The sequence below is a fragment of the Sphaeramia orbicularis genome, chromosome 9 (assembly GCF_902148855.1).
Source record: "Sphaeramia orbicularis chromosome 9, fSphaOr1.1, whole genome shotgun sequence".
Classification (NCBI taxonomy): Eukaryota; Metazoa; Chordata; class Actinopteri; order Kurtiformes; family Apogonidae; genus Sphaeramia; species Sphaeramia orbicularis.
In genome coordinates, this window is record NC_043965.1 from 39594799 (window position 1) to 39617786 (window position 22988).

Here is a 22988-nt window from a genome sequence, read left to right on the forward strand (position 1 = left end):
CACTGATTATTTTCTGTTGTTAGATTGAAAGCAGGAAACAGTCTGATCTTGTAAATGCTCTCATTTATTGTAATACACGTTACAACACATACCTGTCATGTGACTCATGAAGTAAAGTCATGGCAAAATCTGTGGTTAAACCAGAACCAGTTTTCTCAGCGTTCTTGCTTTTGATATCTATGAATAATACCAGTGTTTCACTTTTATTTTAACAGACATGCAGAGGCCTGGCTGCTTACAACAGGCACAACATGGCCGAGATGTAGCGCAAATATAACCCTTAGTGCGTTAAATATAGATTTACAAATACTGATTATAAAATGTTGACGTGTGTGATACGCAAGAACTGAAATATCAGGACGGAAATGTCATTCATAAGTGAAACATACACTGTTCTCACATAAGACTTACTTGATTCGTGTGCGAACACAGCTGACCAGTTGTGACGTTAAACAGATAAATCTTTGAGTAATGTGTCTGAATACAAAGGTGAAAATATTAAAGATTCTACAACTTGACGATAATGAAAAAATGTCCAAGTAGAGTTTTAACCCTTTCATGCATAGTGGTCACTGAAGTGGACAGCTATTCTCCTGCTGTTCTCTTGTATATTCATGGATTTTGTTGTTTTAGTTTCATATCAGCCAACACAGTGGACACTTATACATCATCCCACACACTGACATTGATAACATTACTGTAACTTTGCTGTTCTTGATAAACCCGATCAAGTGTAAATCAATTCCTTATTATTGTTATTAGACTGTAATTAACAACAAAAGTTTTTTTTTTGTTTTTTTTTTTTTTCGGGGGTGGGGGGCGGGGTATATTATGTCCATGAAGTGAGTAATGACTGGTATTACAGTACACTATAAACAAAAAGTTAAGGATATTTCTTTTTTTTTTGTCATTTGTTTTTGTCATTTTTGCCATTTATAAATAAAACTATGTCTGGTCATTAAAAAAAAAAGTGTTTCAATTTAATTCACACACAAAAAAGTAAAAAGCGTTGTGCAAGAATCCCAACTGAAAAAGAATAGCTCAAAAATTAAAATATCCATAACTTTTTGTTTGTAGTGTATGTTAAAATACAAGAAAATATCAAATTAGCAGCATTTAATGTTTTTATTTCATAGTTTTCACACAGGATATCAGTAAATACATGTTTCTTTGATTCAAAAATTAAACACATAGTGTCCAGCTTGGTGGACATTTTTGCAACTCCATGAAAAATAGCTTCATAGAAAAAAAAAAAAAAAAAAAAAATAGTAATCATAATTGCATTGTTTCTTTATTGCCCAAAGAGGAATAAAGAAAAAATCTTCATTAATGTTCTCATAATTCATGCATGAAAGGGTTAATATTATTTATTGCACATTTATTTCTCTTGTTTATGTGTGTGTAGCAATTGTAACCATGTATTTTAAAGTGCTACATAATAAAAGTTTTATTACATTTACTTGCTAAGTGTGAAAACTGACAGTAAATGTTGTAAAAAGGGACTGAATTGTGCTTTTTATTTGGTTTGGCCGACAGTTTGATGGTGTTTCAACTAGGGCTGCACAATATATTAAAAAAAGAATATTGTTATCATGATAACAGAGTGTGCAATATTCATATCACAAAGACTTGCAATAATTTATTTTCTTCTTCCTTTTTTTTTTTCATAAACTTTCTGTTTTACACACCATGGGCTACCAGAGTGTTTTTTCTATCACTCTAACATACTAGTTTTTCTGGCAATAAAACTGAAGTAATGCTACTGCTGCTGGTTAAATGCAACTTTACATATTATTAATGTTAAAAAGATGTGAATATTTTCAGAGCACAACTTTGTGCAAGGCCTGAACAATTATATTTAAAGGTTTTATTTTTATATTCAGTATTTACCAAACCTGGCAAACAATGGAATATTGTTTTGTTAAAGCTCATACATGGTGATACTCTGGTACCTCTGTTATTATGAAATACATCCATGTCATTTACACATTGTTATGTGTGAATAAAATGATAAAATATTTGACTATGTTTGTGTTTGAAGGTCGATGGTAGCAACATCAACAGGTTCTTGGACAGAATTGTGTAACTGATTGTAGTAGTACAGTATTTTGTCTGAAATTATACATACTTAAGCATACAAACAGTTGGTTCATTTTAACATTGTTAAGGAACGTTTTTCTTGGTAGATGAAATTGGTATTTCCTTAGGCCCTATCACCAGCCCTATCAACCCTATTGGCCCGCGATAGGCCCTTTAACCCCTGATGTATCTGTGGTGAGTGTTCTGAATGTATGTTTTATTTTAAATATTCATAAAAATTCAATCATTTGCTCAGTATGAAAAATTTCAAAACGTGCTGATAGAACAGACCTTGTGTTTCCTATAGACATTTACTCAGAGCATTCCCCGCTTTTTGTCACTGTTAGTATTTTACTGCTCTGGCCCAATTGAGATCATATTGGGCTGTATGTGGCCCCTAACCTAAAATGAGTTTGACACCCCTGACTTAGAACTGAAAATTTTGCACTAAACCCTAACAGATGTAACATGAGTTTCATCATCATGTTGTCATAACTGTATGACGACTAGAATACAGTATATGCTAATTTCTTTCTGATGGGGGGCAGCACATGACAGTTTGTCAAGTCAGAGTTGTAGGGGTCAAAGACCTGACCAACAAAAGGCTTCTTCTGGGAAAAGCTGGTCAAATACAAAGGCCATATTCAGAGCGCTGGTCACCCTCCCTCTGCATCATTGTCTAATAGTCGTCTATGGATGTAGACTCACATCCGCATGACTACAACAGTCTGAGTCTGGGGGATCATTGTGTTTATGTGCTGGTCTAAGAGGCTGTTGTTCCATAAACTAATCAGGACTTTTGTCATGTGGATAAAACCTGAATATTTTAGTCACTGCTGTGTTGACAAAACAGCACATTCACACCGAAGGGCTGCAGAGGTTCACTGCTGTTGACTCAATAGGAAGGAGAGCAGAGCCTGTTACGACCAGTCTGCCTGAGGTTTTATTTTGTTTTTTCGGCTTGTTCTAAACTCCTCCAGCTTGGTATGTTGAATGTTACCTGGAGGGCAGCATTCTGGATTTTTACCTTTAACATTAACCTATAAAGACCCAGGCCAGTGCTACTTTTGTGTCAGTTCTGAAATATATTTTTCTCTCTATTCAACCTGTCTATCACCATTCATTATCATATTATCCTCTGTATTTTGCATTTTATCAGGATAAATTGGGTATTTTCATGCATTTAATTTACTGATTACGTAGATGTTCATAAAAGCTCAGATTAAAGTTGAGGGTTATTACATCAGGAACAGAGAGAACTGAAGAAAAAGTGAGTTTTTCAGTCAAATCTATCATTAATTGAGCATAAACCCAGTGTGTCCATTCACTGTCATTACTGTAGAAGATGACAGTGTTTCCACGTTCACTACGGAGCCTCTGAACGTCCAAATGGGTCGTATCTGATGACCATGACAATATATTTAACACCAGTTATTTAAATGTATTGATAGAATTAATGGACCAATGGGGATTAAACAGAAAATGCTTTTGGTCGGTGATGGATGTTTAGGTCTTTATGGGTTAAACAAAGTAATAATTGGAGCAAAAATGCCTTTTTTTTTTTTTTTTTACTATATATTTAAAATGCTTTGCAACAGCATCAGAGATGATCAGATAATCCACTCATTAATGATTAAAACCCATACATTTCCATTGTTCTGTCCTTATGTGAAACATGTGTGGACTGTGTGGGCAGGATGACTCTGACCCAGCTGTGCCTGATTTGTGTTATACCCCTTTCCCCCCTTTGGCTGTGTTCATAATATTCAACTAAATACATCTCCCTGCTGTTGCACTGTTTCCAAAGGTAATTTAGTTCTTTAAAATTCCTTCATGGTAAATGCTCAAAGTGTTTCATCAGAGTTTTAGTTTTGATTTTTCCTCGTTTGTTTGGCATCATGTTGCCAAGACCTGAATTATTGTAAAGGGTGCAGGGAAAATCCCCTCTAATCCATATACTCACATTGAGACTCTCTGCCTCCATCTTGTGTCAATAATCTGTAAAGTAAATAGATGATTACAGACCATAACTCACTACAATTACATCCTTTAAACCAAAGTGTTTTTACTTCAAGGCCGACATGCAGCCCATTTTGATCTGGAGTGGGCTGGAGCAGTAAAATAATAGCATAATAACCTATAAATAATGACAAATCCAAATCTTTGTCTTTGTTTTTAGTGCAAAACAATTAGAATAACATTAACAACCATGAAAAACCTGAAATTTCTTCAGATAAATAAATGAAATTTTAAAAATAATGCCTCAGTTTATCATTTACATGTGTATTACAATGTACGGATTGTGGTGGATCTACAAATACACAAAATATATATAGGCATCTGGATCTGAAAACATAGCATTTAACTTTGTGATCAAAACAACTTGTCAAAACTCCGTGACACCCTTTTCACTTTTCCATTGACCCTCAAATTGCACAAATATAACTTGCGCATAAAAATTTACGACAACTTCGCCAAAAGTCTCATTTTTCAATTAAAAGTTTTTGTGCTGGCAAGAGGTGGTTTTACGGGCGTAGCACAAATGGTAGATCGTGCAAAACTGCAATGGAAAGACCTTTTTTCACAACTAGAGTCAGGTGAATTAAAAAACCGGATGTTGACGTACGTTACAACAAGCGAAGAAGAAGAAGAAACATGTCGTGGTATGTGTGGACACACCAGGAAACCTAATCATTCTTTAATTCAGTATGAGATAGAGGGGTAATATATAATAATAATGAATGTATCTGTAAATCAACACCATATTTACATTCGTCTCCATGTTTATGGAATGAGTTCATGTGTCATCTCGCGATAATAAATAAACAAATCATCGCATTTGTGACTGAATGGAAAAACCGACATTATGCACTTCTGTTTTTTCGACATTTAGTAAATATCGGTAAAGTTTTGCACAGTTGTCCAATGGAAAAGCGACTAATGTCTTCAGTGTAATTTTTTTCAGTTTGAAAATTCATCCCATTGGCTGGATTGGACCCTTTTGTGGGCTGGTTTTAGCCCACAGGCCATATGTTTGACCCCCCAGCTTTACACACAGGGACAATCCTATAACCTGTAAAATGGTCTCACTCAGACTGAAAAAGGTTAATATATGAGTGAAAAAAGACGAAGATTAAAATTATGCACTTCAAAAACATGCAGTAGATAAGACAACGGCATGTTCCCCATATTTAACATGAGGCAGATTGTTTTTAGAGGTGAAAAATTGCACTAGTGTAGATCTTGTTTTGGAATATTCAACTTATTGAAAGTCATGTGGAGGTATTGTTTGACATGGGCCCAGCAGGGGGAGAAGTAGAGGAGCTGTAACTGATCTCATCTCAGCAGGATCTTTCAACATTAGAAGTGTGGGAACAGACATATAGGCTTGAAACTGACCTTTAACAGCTGTAAACGTTAACACTGCTGGTTCATTTACTTACACTAGGCACAAGAAATAAACAACAGTTCGACAAAACATTGAGAAAAAAAGCTTGAAATAATATAAAGAAAAGTGCAGAACATTATGATGCAACAGTGGCCTTTGATAAATAAAACATATAAAACATTTTATCCTTTTACATGAGTGAGACTTCAACACTTGTGATACAGAAAAAGAAGGAATTGTTTGTTGAAAAAAACAAACTGAAAATATTTATGCTCTATGCCATAAAGTGTATCAGTGTTATATATATTTATATGTCAAAACCATTATACCACACATAAGTGAGAATGTTTGTTCCAATAGTGATTAATACAGTATCTTTTTATGCTGATGACGCAGGCTTATTTGTTCACCTATTACTTTTTAATGGAAAACTTCCACTATGTAGCTACTTAATTATTGATACAGTCATAAGCCACTTCTACACAGAGAAGCCAGAAAGAAAGGTGAGACGGTGATCCCACCTTTTTTCCACCATTAACCAATTTCCACAGCCAAGCTAAAGGAGTAACAGAGGTGAGACAGGCTGGACTTTTACACAGCAGACCTGCGTTTCGGAATCAAATGGGCGGTGACGCAGTGTACAGTGTGACATTTAACTTGCATGTCGGACATACCCCGAGCATAGCAGTGTTGCTAACCTCTCCAGAGTCACCGTTCCACAAATGTTAGCATGGATAGAGTCCTCCACTCAAAGTGACAACAGCCGGCAGATCTCAGCATCTCCCCAGTTCGACATCTTTCTGGTCGTGTTGATATGTTTGTTTATTGTACACAGCCCACACACAATATGTCATCAAAATGTCACACCCTGTTGTGGAACGAGGGGTGTTCCCATGGGCACCACTACCAATTATGGGCCCCATGAAAGCATGATCGTTGTGGACCCTACATAAATTGAGGGGGTGTACGTGGGGGCGCTTTCCATAAACAACGTAACTTACGATAGTGTGAAAACGAAACTTAACATTCTTTCACCGTTCGCCGCCTGACTTCTACACCTCTCTTATACAATGGATCTTACATGAAATTTTCACAACTTCTATATCCACTGGGCCCCCCACAAATACTTGGCCCCATGAATTTGTCATGTTTACCCCTGCTTATTGGTGCCCCAAGGTGTTCCTCTGACATAGTGTTCCGTAATCATGATTCCACCCTTATCACGGCTCGTTACTACCTCCAGAGGTGTTACAGAGCCAAGATAAAGGTGGGACCAAATGATCCCACCATTACACAGAACTTCGTTCTGGAATAAAGGTGAAATATTCCCGTAACAGAAGTGTTATGTGAAAGGGGCTAATGTTTGCATTTTACAACCACTTAAAGCTGCACTGTGTGTGTTAAAGTGTTCTTATATATGCTCTCTTCGATAGATGACTGAACCTCGACCTTGCTCCTCAACTCTTATGCCTCATCCATCATTTTCCTTCATAGAGTTACCACATAAGGTTAGCTTTCCCCAGTTCTCCCAGTAAAACTTTTTTTTACACTTCAAGTTGTTCCTTCTTTTGCAGGTTGCTTGCACTCTGTGAACATGTGCATCCTTTTTAATAAATAACACAAAGATGAGGTCTTCTCTCCAATCTTTTAACACCCTCTCAAGTTTCTGCATCACTCCCACAGCTTCCGCCATCTTTATGAGCTCAAATTAAATATGATGTGGGTTTGATTAAAAATCTTGAGCCTGTTAAAATCATTCCAAAATCTAATTTCAGGCCACGCAAGCAACAAAACCCACTGAGATGTGAAGCTGCAGAGGGTATCAGACCTGTCTGAAACCCTGTTACTGGTGGGTGTAAACCTCTAATTCTCAAGTATGAACTCTATTATTCCTCTCTTAATCTTATCTTTTCCAATGTCATGCCTTTTTTCCTTATGAAGTTATTTTATTGTGTTTGTAATTAATATATGATCAAAATGTAAACGCATGATGAAAAATTTCCATTGTGTAACTGCTTATTTATTGATTTAATTTGCCTTTTATTGCAGATTTAAGCTGCATTCCACTGTTTATGCTATAGAATATTGTTCTTATTATAAACTGCAATTAATAATAATAAGAGGCATTTGCTTTATTGTTTCCACTGGAGCAACATGTAAAATGTAAACCATATGACTAATAATGTAAACCATATGTTGAAAACTGTAACCTTACATTTTATAAAGAATTTATTTGCGATAAATTAAAATTTAAAAGTATATGATTATGATTATTCTGCACATGGTTATAATTGTAGATAAAGTACATTTTACACATTTTACAGTCAAGAGGCTTCATTATGGTCTGTATGATGTCGCAATAAAAAGCACAATGAAAACAAATCTCTCTTATACACTGTATTTCTTCCCATTTTGTTTAACACCAGTCCTGGTATAGATAACTGCTTAATATTTTAATATATAAATATTGATGCCTATCATACAGTATAATTAGTAGGTTTTGTTGTAATCAGTGTCTTTCAGAAGATGCAAATAAGTAAGAACACTCAGCTGTAACTTCAGAAGTGCATTTTTGTACATCGCAGTAGGAATGCATGGATGTACGTCTTTATGGTTTGGAGGTTGGAGTAACTGGAGGGGAATGGATATTAACAGGGATGACCCCAGTGGCCAGGAGGATGACGATGAGGATGATGATGAGGACAACAACCACAATGACGGTGATCAGCTTGGCTCTCTTCCAGCAGTAGGACTGAGCCACTTTCCCAGTCTTCCACTCAAAGATTTCAGCCTGAACAAAAACAAGACACAAGAAAATCAGCTGTAAAAACACAAGTCGCACTAATTTCCCCAAAAACTCATCACTGTAACCTTAAAAGACACATATTTAGGCAAGGAAAGTTTATTTACATAGCACATTTCATGTACAGGACAATTCAAAATGCTTTACATAAAACATAAAAACATCACAGGAGAGGCATAAAAATACATTTAAGATGAGAGAAAGTTAAAATAAAAGACATGAATTACATTAAAAACATAACAGTACCTGGGACATGTTCCTTTTCTGAAACATAAAAGAGAAATAAAACTGCTGCAAATACTTTGGTGGCAAGCAAGAAAACAATTACAAGAAGATGGTTAAGCCCGACTCAACCTAGATGACTGGTTTGGAATTACTTTGGAAATATTTAAGATGGAAAAATTAACTTACCAAATAAGACACCAAAAAGACAAATTCTACCAAATCTGGAAAAACTGGATCTCATTCATAGCCCCCACAAGAGCAGACTTTATTTGATTCTACTGGTAATATTGTTTTGTAACTTACCTATTTTATTTTTGTGACTGCTATTGTCGACTACTTTTATGACAGCAGCAGCAGGTAATGTCTCCCCTCATGATTTTTGTACATAGTTATGTGTGAACTGTTCCTCTTCACTTTAACTTGTACCAGAACCTTCTATAAGTGAATCTGTGAACGTCCATGGGCTCTGTCTGTTCTGGGCATTTAGCCAGTACAGGCTCTAAGTGGAAAATTGTCTCCACCTTTGCTGCCTCAGTGCATTTCTTTATGTTATTGTATTATATTATTATGAGGAGAGTGGATTCTGTAAGGGACTGACACGGCCTAACCCACGATCAGAGATTGTCCTTCTCCGAACGTTTATGTCAGATGTTGGATGTCACTCTCTTTCTGGTCTAAAACCAAAAAAATTGGAATGCCACTTGTTCTTTATTTTGATTAAGTGATGTCACGCTGTACTTTTCTGTCCATTCCAAATAAACATACAATTAAAAAAAAAACCAAAAAAACATAACATTAAAATTAAAATAGACATTAAAATCATCAGTGATAAAATGCGATTTTAAAGTTCATTTAACCCTTTCATGCAATTATGAAAACCTTAGTCACAATATTTTTCCTGAGTGTTTTTATTCCTCTTTAGGCATGACAAAAAAAAAAACCCAATGCGATTGAGTTTTTTTTTTTGTTCTGTTTTGTTTTTTAAAGCAGTTACAAAACTGTCCACTCAGCCAGACCCCATGCATTTAACTTTTGAAGCAAAGAAACATGTATTTAAAACCTAATATCAGAAAGTGACTACCATTCTGCTGTTAGGACGCTGGACAAGACAAGTAGAAAAAAAAAAAAAGTAGTGTGAGATACTCCCTGGTAAAATGTCCAAATAAAAGAGGATACACAAGCAAAGATGTCAGAAAAATGGGCAATGATGACTGGGAGTACAGTTGGTGTCGGCTGCTGCCTTATCGGTACAGACAGCTGCCTGTCAGCCAGCTGAGCCCATAAAAATAAATAAATAAAATAAAATAATAATCAGAAAGTGATATGGAAAACTATGCAATAAAAACATTTTTAATGCTGCTAATCTGATGTTTTCCCACATTTTAACATACTCTAATACTAGTTATTCACTTCATGGAGATAATATGCATAAAAAAACCAAAACTGTTTTGTTTGTTGCTTTACACGATAACATGTTAGTGCAGATCAGGTTTATCAAGAACAGCAGTTCTGGTTGTACTTACTGTTTCCATTATAATTATCACCATGGTTGTTACTGTTTGTATTGTTGATACCTTCTTGTGAGGGTCTCCCCCCCCCCCCCCCCCAGCATCGAAATGTGGTTCAACAAAACTCATAATAAACACAGTAGAATAGCAAGGGGAGCTTCATATACTTTATGAAGTTACCCTTGGCAAAGCAAATTTGTTCAGCACCAAAAGGCAGCCAGACTACCATTCTGCTGTTAGGATGCTGGACAAGACAAGTTAAAAAAAAACATTCATTCATTCATTTTCTGAACCCACTTTATCCTCACTAGGGTCACGGGGGTCGCTTGGAGCCTATCCCAGCTACTTAAGGGCGAAGGCAGGGTACACCCTGGACATTTCGCCAGTTTGTCACAGGGCTGAACATACAGAGACAAACAATCTCTCACATTCACACCTATGGGCAATCAGTGCATGTCTTTGGATGGTGGGAGGAAGCCGGAGTACCCGGAGAGAACCCACGCAGACATGGGGAGAACATGCAAACTCCACACAAAGGTCCCAACCCCATCGACTGGTGGTGTTGCCAGTATTTTATTTAAACATTCCAATTTGGGTGCACACATATTAGTTATGTTTGAATTATTTACTTACATATTATTATTATTATTATTATTATTATTATTATTATTATTATTATTATTATCATCATTATTATTATTAATTATTTACTTACGTTGGTTCCTGAGTTCCCAGAGTCATGGGCTTGACCATCATTTAAGACATGGGAAGACTGTTTGTTTCTTTGTGCTAATTTAGTTGCTTAATGCTTGGTTTAAATCACATTTGTTTCACACAGTTAGTATTTTGTGTCTAGTTATGACTATTTGCTTTTTATGTTATTTTGACTAAATTAATGGTTTGGTTTAATTTCTTAGTGTAATGCCTCCCCCTTGTGTTTTAATTTGGGTTAGTCCCTTTCTATTTAATAGTAATAGTGAAATTAGATTTATATAGTGCTTTTCTATGAACGCATACTCATAGCGCTCACATCCTCCCTCTGGCGGTGGTGAACTACATTTGTAGCCACAGCTGCCCTGGGGCAGACTGACGGAAGTGTGGCTGCCAATCTGCGCCTCCGACCACCACCAAACATTCATACACCAGTGTGAGTAGCAGCACTGGAGGCAAGGAGGGTGAAGTGTCTTGCCCAAGGACACAACAGCACATGAACAGAGTGGGCTTCGAACCGCCAACCCTTCGGTTATTGGATGACCCACTCTACCACCAGAGCCATAGCTGCCCCACCTGGGTTCATTGTCTGGTTAAGTCAGTTTTTGTTCTGTTGCAGTTTGGTTTAGTTGACCTCAGATGGGCCCATCTTTGTTCATTTTGTTAACTGACATGTTTTGGAGCTTGTGTTAACATTTTTCTAACATTATTAAATTATCATTTTTCCTAATTTTACCACCTTTGTCCTGGTCCTTATGTTTGGTTCTCTACACTCCAAGTTTAAACAAAGGTTATGAAATGAAATGAAGAATTTGATCTCTATCCTTTAACTCACTGGAAGCCAATGCTGTGATTTGAGGACCAGTGTGATGTGGTCCAGTTTCTTGGTATTAGTCCAGATTCTGGCAGCAGCATTCTTCATCAGCTGCAGTTGCCTGATTGGTTTTTTTGTTCAGACCTGTGAAGACACCATTCCAATCATCTAACCTACTGAAAATGAATGCGTGAACAAGTTTTTCTGTGTCTTGTTTGGACAGAAAACCCGTGATTGTAGTGATGTTCTTCAGGTGGTTAATAGGCAGACTTAGTCATAGCTTTTAAATGGTTGTTAAAATTCAGGTCTGAGACAATAATTACACCAAGATTCCTGGCTTGGTTTGTAGAGTTTAGAATTTAACATCTGAGCCATGAAATTGTTGAAAAATAGAAAACTACAGAGAGAAAAATTGCTGTGTGCAGCTGTGTTTTCTCTTCAAAACACTAGAGAAATTGCATGGCCTTATGCAGCGCTTACATAACGGACTGAAACTGAAACTCATACACTGGTGTTACTGAAGATGAATGTTATTGTGCTATTTGCTTTGGAAGCACATACCAAAGGATTTTAAAGACCTAGGACTATTTTTGCAGCAACTTCCAAATAATTTTTTCCTCTATATTTGACCTTTCCTAATTAAAAATTATTAAATATTTTAGATCAGTGGATGTGTTTGGTTGCCAATGGCTGTTTAGGTCTATAATAGGTCAATAATGTTTACGTTAATAATAAGTGTATTTTTTAAAAAATGTGGCAACACCTTTAACTGTTTTCTATTTTATTTATGTGTGATAGAACAGCACAAATGAAGTAAAATACCAGGAGACTGACCCATTTTTTCAGGTCTTCTGATGTTTTGTTCAGTGTATCCAGGTTGTCGTTGCGGTCTAGTACTTGTTTCACATTCTTCGTCATCTCCTCTTTGACCTCCTCTATCTTTTTATAAAGGGTCTCCATCGTTGTCTGTGGTGTGGGCTCTGATACTGCTTCCTCGAGTTCCTGTGGTACAGCAGAAAAAGGGTTATGGACTGCATGTATGCCAGTATGTATATTTAAGGAACAAAGTTTTTGAGTAATTTATGCATCATCAAACAGCTGGTCAGTTGTATTTGGTGTCTTTTAGCAACACAGCAATGAAACAGTGGTCATTAGGCCTCAGTAGAAATCTTAAGCTACAAATTTATGTCAGTGGAGAGCTCTTTCACTGTGCTGGATGGAACCTAATTTTGGGGGAAAAAAAGGTGTATTTATTTATTTATTTATAAAGTTTATTTGATAGGGACAATGCAAATTACATAGTTTAACTTCTACATGTTACAAACAAACTGTAGTAACTGATGATTCACATAAAGAGATTATAACTACGGCTAGTTTCTATCTCCAGTTCCTAGTTAGGCTTTTAGCAGAGAAAGAAAGAAAGAAAGAAAGAAAGATTTAAGGTTGCATAAAATGACAATGTACAATCACAGATGTAAAAAAAAAAAAAAAAATTATATATACAGGGTGGGGAAGCAAAATTTACAATGAACATTTAGTTGTTTTTTCTCAGCAGGCACTACGTCAATTGTTTTGAAACCAAACATATATTGATGTCATAATCATACCTAACACTATTATCCATACCTTTTCAGAAACTTTTGCCCATATGAGTAATCAGGAAAGCAAACGTCAAAGAGTGTGTGATTTGCTGAATGCACTCGTCACACCAAAGGAGATTTCAAAAATAGTTGGAGTGTCCATAAAGACTGTTTATAATGGAAAGAAGAGAATGACTATGAGCAAAACTATTACGAGAAAGTCTGGAAGATACTATTAAAGAAGAATGGGAGAAGTTGTCACCCGAATATTTGAGGAACACTTGCGCAAGTTTCAGGAAGCGTGTGAAGGCAGTTATTGAGAAAGAAGGAGGACACATAGAATAAAAACATTTTCTATTATGTCAATTTTCTTGTGGCAAATAAATTCTCATGACTTTCAATAAACTAATTGGTCATACACTGTCTTTCAGTCCCTGTCTCAACATATTGTAAATTTTGCTTCCCCGCCCTGTATATAAATAAATAAACAGGAGTAGAGCATATGTAAATATTTAAAGTCACATAAAAGTTACATAAAGTTGCAGTAAAATCAGAATTGTTAAAAATGCTCACATCTCTGATTTTGCTTTAGCCAGCCTTTGATGCTTTTGTCAAAAGTTTTTTTCATATCTTATGTTAATTTTATTTCTGTGGGCAGTGTGTTCCATATTTGAGAGCCTTTTATAGAGAACACTGACTGCCCTATGGAGGTCTTTTGATATGTGATTTTGCAGTTACCACTGGTTACACCCCTGGGCCCGTATTCCTAAAGATTCTTAGCGCAAAGAGTTGCTCCTAGTGGCCAAATTCTTAGAAAATTCTTAGAATCATGATGTTTTCTTAGAATTTCTCCTAAAAATGAAGAGTAGATCCTAGTAAAGATAAAAGCTATTCCTAAAGAATCCTAACCCTTAAGAGAGCTCCTAAGGTGAGATCTGTTAAGAGCAGGGAAGAGGACTTTTAAGGGGCTTAGGAGTTCCCTAAGCAGAGGACAAAATGGCCGACGGAAGAGGAAGGAGGGATATTCTGCAAACACTGGATGACAGTGAATTAATTACACGCTACAGATTGGATCGTGCAGGAATCATGTTTGCGGTTGATCTCATTAGAGATGCACTTCCTTCTCCAACCCAACGCCACAATGCAACACCACCCCAAATGAAAATCATCACTACACTGAGGTATTCGGCAACAGGGAAAATGCAACAATGCAGCAGTGATGACCTGAGTCTGTCACAACCCTCCATCTGCAGGGTCACAACCTCCTGAGGCCAGTCAGCAATCACAGACACTGATGAAAGCTGAGCCAGTTTACCCTCGTTAATACCAAATTGAGCTGAAATGTTGAAAGTGCAAAAATTACCAATATGCAAATTAATATAAGCAAATAAATAAAACTATTGCTATGTGAATACTGTGCCAGTGGGCCTGAGTTTTTTTCACACATTTTGTCAGATAATTTTAAAGTATAGCTTACTATTCATTGAACAGATATTTTCTTTTGTTTGAAATATTATTTACAATTACACAGTCTTCATAAGATTAGATTCTATGATTAAGTTTATTGATTCGAGGGTCCATCCCTTGCCCATTATCACCAAAAGTATATTTTTTTCTAGTTTTAGGATCAACCAACCACAGCTTTTGAAATGATGACTCATACTTAGCAACGGGGTCAAATACACCTCCTCACTAAGATGAGAACTTCTGTCCATTCCTCGCTCAGAGTTCTCTGAGAGTGTTCTGGAATCACTCCTAAGCTAAGACTCCTTGCTAGGAATTTTTAGGTGAAGTTAGGAGCTCTATGAGAGGATTCTCAGAATCTTTACGAATACGGGCCCTGGTGTTCCTGCCATTATTTTGTCTCATGATTAATTTGCATAAAATCTCTGGTGCTAAGTTCTGTAAACATTTAAAAAACAGTTTCAGGTTTGAGAATTTTATCAAATTATCAGAACTGAGCAGATGATACTGCTTCAGTATGTGACAGTGGTGCCATCTCCTGGGGTTTTTAGCCATTATTTTTAAGGCTTGGTTATACAGAGAAATGACACGTTGAACCACAGCCACTGAGGCTTGGCTCCACACTGTAACACAATAAGACAGATGTGAAAAAATCATCAAAAATGATGAATGGCGGTCAAAAGCCTTACAATTTTTCAATCGCATTTGACACGTCTCCATTTACACGTGGGTCCGATCAAGCGAAAGTGAACATCAGCATGAAAAAGTAAATTTGCACACATCATTTATTAAGTGGGCTCATTTTTTAGCTAAAGATCTCTATTTTATGGAGCTGTTATCCACTTTTAAAATACCACTTACACACTATAGGAGAAGTTCTGAACCTTCTGCTAGGCTGCATTAAATTAACAAGCAAAAGACTCCAATACTTTGAGAAATTAAAATTCTAAATGATGAAGTTTGTGAATTCATACACTGGTCACATTTAAAAAGACTGATCTGTGAACTGTTACTGAGAAATTACTCTTTATTTGTAATTTACCTATATCAGTATGGACCAGCACAAGTTGTAAATAAATAAAGCATTGTGGTTATATCTGGCTTGTTTTTAAAAAATAAGTCAACATGTTGAGTGATGCATACAAAGGTAAAGAGTCGTCCATGTGTTACTATGGCAACCTGTCCATGTGTTACCACATTCTCATGTCAATAAAACAGAGACTTTCAATATTTTACTCCAAAATGTATTTTCAGCATAGTTGAACATAATATCAAAAAGGTTTTGTCCTACTTGTTTCATGTTACTGAGCAATAATTTGACGTTTTTCACTTAAGTTTTATCTCCTCACATTTTGTTATACATAATGTTAAAGTGCTTCCAAATACCAGCTCAAATATGCATAATACATGGATGTAAGTTACTCTGCTAACATGACAGACACTGTTACCACTTGATCGGACCCACATTTGAAGTTTGTCAGTATAAAAGATCATTTTTAAAGCCATGATAGTCATGGTTTATGGCAAAGGCAATGAAGAAACATTCTGTGTTTAAACAGCTGAATGGACTGCATCTGTAATCACATGATACACGTCTTCAACATCAAAACTGCTACTGCCTCTGCATATTTGACCTAAATCTTCAAAAGTGAGGTTAAAAAAGTATTAAAACAATTGAAAATCAGTACAAATCTGGTCATGTTGAAGCTGCGGACATTAGAGGAATTAACATCGAAATCCGACGTTGGTTCAATGATCTAAAGTCGACAATGCAATGTTGATATTACATCGTTTCAATGCTTGTTTGCTATCTGGACAGTTACTATGATGTCATCTCTATGATTTTTGGGTAAGTTGTCATTCTATTCTGATACTTCAACAGTTTTACCATAAGCTGACTTGACTTTTTACTTTTTTTTGAACTCATAAACTTACATTTTAAAACATCTCTATATGTCAAAGATGGAATAACTAAAATATCATAAAAAAAAAAAAAAAAAAAAAAAAAAAAAAGAGAGAACCTTCCTGTTGTGGCCCATGGGACCTTACTTTGTAAAAAACAAAACAAAACAAAAAAAAAACAACATATAAACAAATTGCACTTTTTTAAAATAATTTAATCATTTAAACATCTTTATCAGAATGTTTCTTGTGTTTCTATAGATATTTTAGTAATCTTTTGTATTGTCCAATCTATTAAATCTTCCTCCATTTCCTTCTCTCTTATTCATTATGCACTTTCAACGTGGAACAAAACACAAAAAGAAAATCCTAAAATGCTTCATTTTTATTCTCATGACAATTTTGATGCTTAGTCAAATCAAATTTTGCTGTTTTGTTTACCTGATACAATATTTCCCTCTACTGCTAGAAATATTTCTGATGTGCTTTATTGCTTTCGTGACTATACATTTCACTTTATTTAAATCACAATTTTCATTCATTTTCTTGCTGTGAACACTTCAGCTCTTCTATGTATTTGTTTTTTCATGATCCAGTTTCACTTGATAATAATTATTTACTGTTTCAAATGTTCATATAGTTTGCCAAGCACTCTAATTACTGTTTAATGGATAAGCAACAGAGTACAGCCATGAAGATCACATTAATATTCACTTACCATGACTGTTGTGTCTCTTGGTGAGTTTGACTGTGGCGCATCCAGCGTATTTAAATTAAAATCTGGTACTTTCTGTGTCATGACCTGACTCAAAACCACAACAAAAAAGGAAAATACACCAAGAACAATTAACTAAATCTTATTGTAAATTATCTGAAAATCAAAAATAGTAGTACCAACTGAAGACGGCCAAAAGTAATCACCACCTGACCAGGTGAAGAGCACACAGAAAGAACAAAGGAACAAAATGAGCAGGAAGAGAGAGAGAGGCCTGGTGATTACTGGAAACACCACACCTGCAGAACCTAGAGGTAGAGCAACTAGAAGGACAGGAAAATGAAAGGATGGGCCGTGACACCTGCAAAAACTAGATACACTGAACAAAAATATAAATGCACCACTTTTGTTTTTGCTCCCATTTTTCATGAGCTGAACTCAAAGATCTAAAACTTTTTCTGTGTACACACAAGGTTTATTTCTCTCAAATATTGTTCACAAATCTGTCTAAGTTTGTGTTAGTGAACACTTCTTCTTTGCTGAGATAATCCATCCACCTCACAGGTGTGGCATATCAAGATGCTGATTAGACAGCACGATTTTTGCACAGGTGTGCCTTAGGCTGGCCACAATAAAAGGCCACTCTAAGATGTGCAGTTTTATCACACAGCACAATACCACAGATGTCACAAGTTTTGAGGGAATATGCAATTGGCATGCTGACTTCAGGAATCTCCACCAGAGCTTTTGCCTGTGAATTGAATGTTCATTTCTCTACCATAAACCATCTCCAAAGCTGTTTCAGAGAATTCATGAAGAAGACTGTGCGAGGAAAATGGTGGTCACACCAAATACTGACTGGTTTTCTGACCCCCCCTGGACCACCCAATACAGTAAAACTGCACATTTTAGAGTGGCCTTTTATTGTGGCCAGCCTAAGTCACACCTGTGCAATAATCCTGCTGTCTAATCAGCATCTTGATATGCCACACCTGTGAGGTGGATGGATTATCTCAGCAAAGGACAAAGGAGAAGTGCTCACTAACACAGATTTAGACAAATTTATGAACAATATTTGAGAGAAATAGGCCTTTTGTGTACATAGAAAAAGTTTTAGATCTTTGAGTTCAGCTCATGAAAAATGGGAGCAAAAACAAAAGTGGTGCGTTTATATTTTTGTTCAGTGTAGATAGATAGATAGATAGATAGATAGATAGATAGATAGATAGATAGATAGATAGATAGATAGATAGATAGATAGATAGATAGATAGATAGATAGATAGATTAGCTTTATTATAGACTCATGGTCCACATTAAAAAGCAAACAGATAAATGCAAACACAATAACCCCCTCTACAGGGTGAGGAAGCAAAATTTACAATGAACATTTAGTTGTTTTTTCTCAGCAGGCACTACGTCAGTTGTTTTGAAACCAAACATATATTGATGTCATAATCATACCTAACACTATTATCCATACCTTTTCGGAAACTTTTGCCCATATGAGTAATCAGGAAAGCAAACGTCAAAGAGTGTGTGATTTGCTGAATGCACTCGTCACACCAAAGGAGATTTCAAAAATAGTTGGAGTGTCCATAAAGACTGTTTATAATGGAAAGAAGAGAATGACTATGAGCAAAACTATTACGAGAAAGTCTGGAAGATACTATTAAAGAAGAATGGGAGAAGTTGTCACCCGAGTATTTGAGGAACACTTGCGCAAGTTTCAGGAAGCGTGTGAAGGCAGTTATTGAGAAAGAAGGAGGACACAGAATAAAAACATTTTCTATTATGTCAGTTTTCTTGTGGCAAATAAATTCTCATGACTTTCAATAAACTAATTGGTCATACACTGTCTTTCAATCCCTGCCTCAAAATATTGTCAATTTTGCTTCCCCACCCTGTACACTTTCCAGAGGCAGTCATACCAGTGTTTCCAGAACACAGATGTGTACCACACAGCATTATGTGCAAGATTAGTCAGCAATAAAATTACAGTATTTTCTGAATGATTTAGGCAACACATCAATTTAAACATCATTATGTGAAATTCCACTCAATAATCAAAGTTTTATACCATTATTAACCCATGAAAACCCAAACAGCCACTGGTGTCCAAAAGCATCTACTCAACTCTAATGTTTAATACCTGTTGATCTACTGATCCTGTCAATACATGTATATAATTAACCCTCCAGTATCCCGTCCAGCAAGGCCCTTACTAAGCACCAAGTGTGCCTTTTTGGCACACTTGTGGAATAATGTCAAAAAAATTTTCATACAGTTTGTTTTTAATTCTTTTACACTTTTTTCTATTTCATCAACTTCAGCTGTAAATAAAAATACCAAATACTCAATAATTGTCACATTTTTTAACCCTTTAAATGGCATGTTTGTAATGTAAACAAACCATTTTTTGGATGCAAAAAAAACAAAAAAAGTTTTTTTTCAATATACTACATAAAAAGTGGATCACATATTATTTGATTTTTGCAGCCTGGCATATGTCAATGATTAACTCCAACATTGGTTAATTTGCATTATTATTTTTGGCGCTAGGTCAGATGTTCAAAAATACTAACATCTGTCACCAAGTGTGCGTAAAATGCACACCCATAAATCAAACTATTAAATATTATATATTGATTTATTTTTCTGCTCTAATTTGATTTTATTTTTGTAAATCAAGGTCAGCCCTAATCATACATATCAAATGGAAGAATTGCTGCGTTTTAGGCACACTTGGGAGACAGATGCTAGTCTGGTAATTTTCTTTTGTTTACAATGTGCAAATTTTAGTTGGTGGCCAGATCACGCAAAAATGAACAACTTTTGAATTCTAACCTTATTTAAATTGTGAAAATAAAACTAAGTTTTTTAAAACAAAGTGCAAAGTGTGCCTAAAACGCACACCCGGATACCAGAGGGTTAAGGTAAAATACAGTTTATCATCTTTTCATGGTCATCAGATATGATCCATTTGGACGTTCAGAAGCAACACAGTCATATTATTTTTCTTAAGAAATTTCAGGTTTTCCAGATTATTCGCATTTTTTGTGAAAGGATAGTATGTAAGTGTAAACATTTTCAGAATTTAAGTTCACTGTTTTGCACTAAAAGAAAGAGGAAAAATGTGGAGTTGTTTTTTTTAGTTGTTTAATTTATAGGTTTTTTCATGTTACTTGCACCACAAGAGAGTCGTCTTTTACCACCACATACAAGCATTTAACCCCCCCCCCCCCCCCATCTCCGTCTGCCTCACAACATTCTTCTTCTCTTCCTGTCCCCCTCCCACAACCAAATCCATTGAAAAAGTTCCATCACGTGACCACATGTACTGTGTTTATAATGTCTTATGTCTGTGATGTATGTGCTTGCATTATCTTCACTGTAATTCTTTCGAAGGATTTGTGTTGGGCGCATGCGCACGCAGCGACCGGCAGTGAGTGAAAGCTTGCTGCAAAACAAATCTACCCACGGGTACAAATAAAGTCACCTTGAACTTTTAATTTCATTGTACATGTGTATAATGACAATAAAAGCATTCTATTCTATTCTATTCTATTCTATTCTATTCTATTCTACTGGTCCAGCCCTTGAGATCAAATTGGGCTGAATGTGGCCCCTGAACTAAAAGGAGTTTGACCCCCCTGCATTAAAACAGTCTGTCTTTCTCTTTATAATTTACAGATCATTCTTCTACACTGAATATTTACTCCTCAGTGAGTTACTTTACACCACTGAAGTGTCAGGCCCATTACATGTAAACAGAAGTGTAGTTGCTGTTATGATTTACCAGAACGTTTGATGTGCATGAGTCTTTTCTTTTACTGTAAGTGCAAACACTAACCTCTGACTAATGCTCAGTGAAAATCCAGTACAAGCCCAGATTTGTCATCTTGGTATGAATGAAAACTAAAACCACTAAAGTTTCACACTTGAATACTGAAACAGTGAAATAATAGTGATGTACCATATGATCAGGTGTATATGATGTGTGTGATTTAGTGACTTCCACCTCAGATTTTTTATATAAATCTCAAAACTTCATCTCTACTTTATGGAAATGCATTCTGTAATTACCTGAATCCCATTTTACAAAGTTAATCACCACATGTCTATATGATCTAATGCAGGGGTGTCAAACTCATTGTAGTTTAGGGGCCACATAATGCCAAATTTGATCTGCGGTGGGCCGGACCAGTGAAATAATAAAATAATAATATATAAATATATAAATAATGTCAACTCCAAACTTTCTTCTATGTTTTAGAGCGAAAAAAAGTAAAATTATGCAATGAAAATATTTACATTTACTAACTATCCTTTAAAACACTGTGAATACCATGAACAAACTGAAATTTCTTAAGAAAACTAAGTACAATTTTAACAATATTATGTCTGTTTATCATTTACACATGTAAATTGCAATGTACAGATCACAGTGGATCTACAAATACACAAAACATTAAATAACAGTTAGAATATTGTTAAAATTACACTACAGGCATTTCAAAGTGTTCATATTTGTTGAGGTTATTTGTTTTTGTGAAATATTGGTTTGTTTTAGTGTAAATACAGTAAAATGACATGAAAATTTTGACATTTACAAAGGGAAAAATTTGGAGTTGTGAGTATTTATAGGTTATTTTGATTGCATTTTACTGATCCGACCCACTGGAGATGAAACTGGTCTGTTTGTGGAACCTGAACTAAAATGATTCATATCTTCAGTGTAATTTTTGCATTTCACAAATTCATCCCAGGGGTCGGACTGGACCCTTTGGCAGGCTGGATTTGGCCCTGGGCCGCATGTTTGACATCTGTGGTCAATGAAATGTTTGCTATGAAAACTTAGTTTCTCCTGAGTCAAATCCTTCTATTTTTTGGTTATCATGTTTTTTTTCCCCATCATCCCACTGGTCAAACTGGATCAAAAAGCTCAGATCAAATTGAGATTTGAAGTTCTGTTTTGTTTTATGCTCATCTTTATAATCATTCTAAATCTATTCAGTTTCCTCATTCTTATTTGTTTTCGATGCTGCATCTTTTACCCTTTTTATCTCACACTGTGAGCCCGGATGAGTTTTTATTCATTTATTTTACCTTTGTTTAACCAGGAAGTCCCACTGAGATTAGGAATCTCTTTTACAAGGGAGTCCTGGCCAAGGTAGCTGCCATACAAAGTCCAAAAAACATTAAAAACATACATGATACACAATGAACAATAAAACACAATACCAACTATTCAACCATAATGGCATCAAGAAAAACAGTGACATTCCTCCTTCACTGTGAATTAAACTGAGTTCACTTAAAGGGGTCATATTTTGCTAAACCCACTTTTATGAGTCTTTGGTTCATTTATTTGTGTATTTGGACCCTAATAGTTCATAAAGTTTGAATTTGAATCCTTCAGGTGCTGCAAAGCGATCTTTATATTCATTTTGACAAAAATCGAGTGGATTTCTACAACCTGTTTTAATTCCTGCTTAATTTCTTACATCTATAATTAGTTAAGTCATGACATTTGCACATATAAGGTCAAGACTTTGGAAGAACATTTCTCCGAGTACGACATAATTGTTTATCAGCAGCAGTGATTGTAGTCCATACTGAAACTAGAAGCACTCGGAGAGCGCAGACCTCCGCCAAGGCTGATCAGTGGCCCCCACCCCACCCCCGATCACCACCAAAATTTAATCATTTCTTCCTTATCCCATTTCCAACAAACCCTGAAAATTTCATCCAAATCTGTCCATAACTTTTTGAGTTATGTTGCACACTAACGGACAGA

General features: G+C 35.7%; 1 protein-coding gene and 1 long non-coding RNA gene across 3 annotated transcripts; both read right to left on the bottom strand.

The window, feature by feature from the left end:
- Positions 1-1656: 1656 nt before the first annotated feature.
- On the bottom strand, positions 1657-20415 carry LOC115426263 (uncharacterized). Of its 2 annotated transcripts, none has more exons than XR_003936320.1 (3): positions 20404-20415; positions 4043-4049; positions 1657-2127 (listed from the first exon to the last, which is right to left on the bottom strand). It is a non-coding gene; the product is annotated as an uncharacterized LOC115426263 (long non-coding RNA). The 2 variants fall into 2 exon arrangements; XR_003936321.1 differs by lacking the exon at positions 20404-20415 and adding an exon at positions 14472-14482.
- On the bottom strand, positions 7587-12522 carry LOC115426261 (vesicle-associated membrane protein 8-like). The gene is made up of 2 exons (XM_030144262.1): positions 12363-12522; positions 7587-8258 (listed from the first exon to the last, which is right to left on the bottom strand). The coding sequence occupies exons 1-2, from the start codon at positions 12486-12488 to the stop codon at positions 8076-8078; spliced, it is 309 nt and encodes a 102-aa protein (XP_030000122.1). The 5' UTR covers positions 12489-12522; the 3' UTR covers positions 7587-8075.
- Positions 20416-22988: the final 2573 nt, after the last annotated feature.

Coding starts and splice junctions, on each gene's coding strand:
- LOC115426261 (XM_030144262.1), bottom strand. CDS start 12,488: ATGGAGACCCTTTATAAAAAGATAGAGGAGGTCAAAGAGGAGATGACG. Junction 8,259..12,362: donor CAGAAGACCTGAAAAAATGG/GTCAGTCTCCTG, acceptor GTTTTTGTTCAG/GCTGAAATCTTTGAGTGGAA.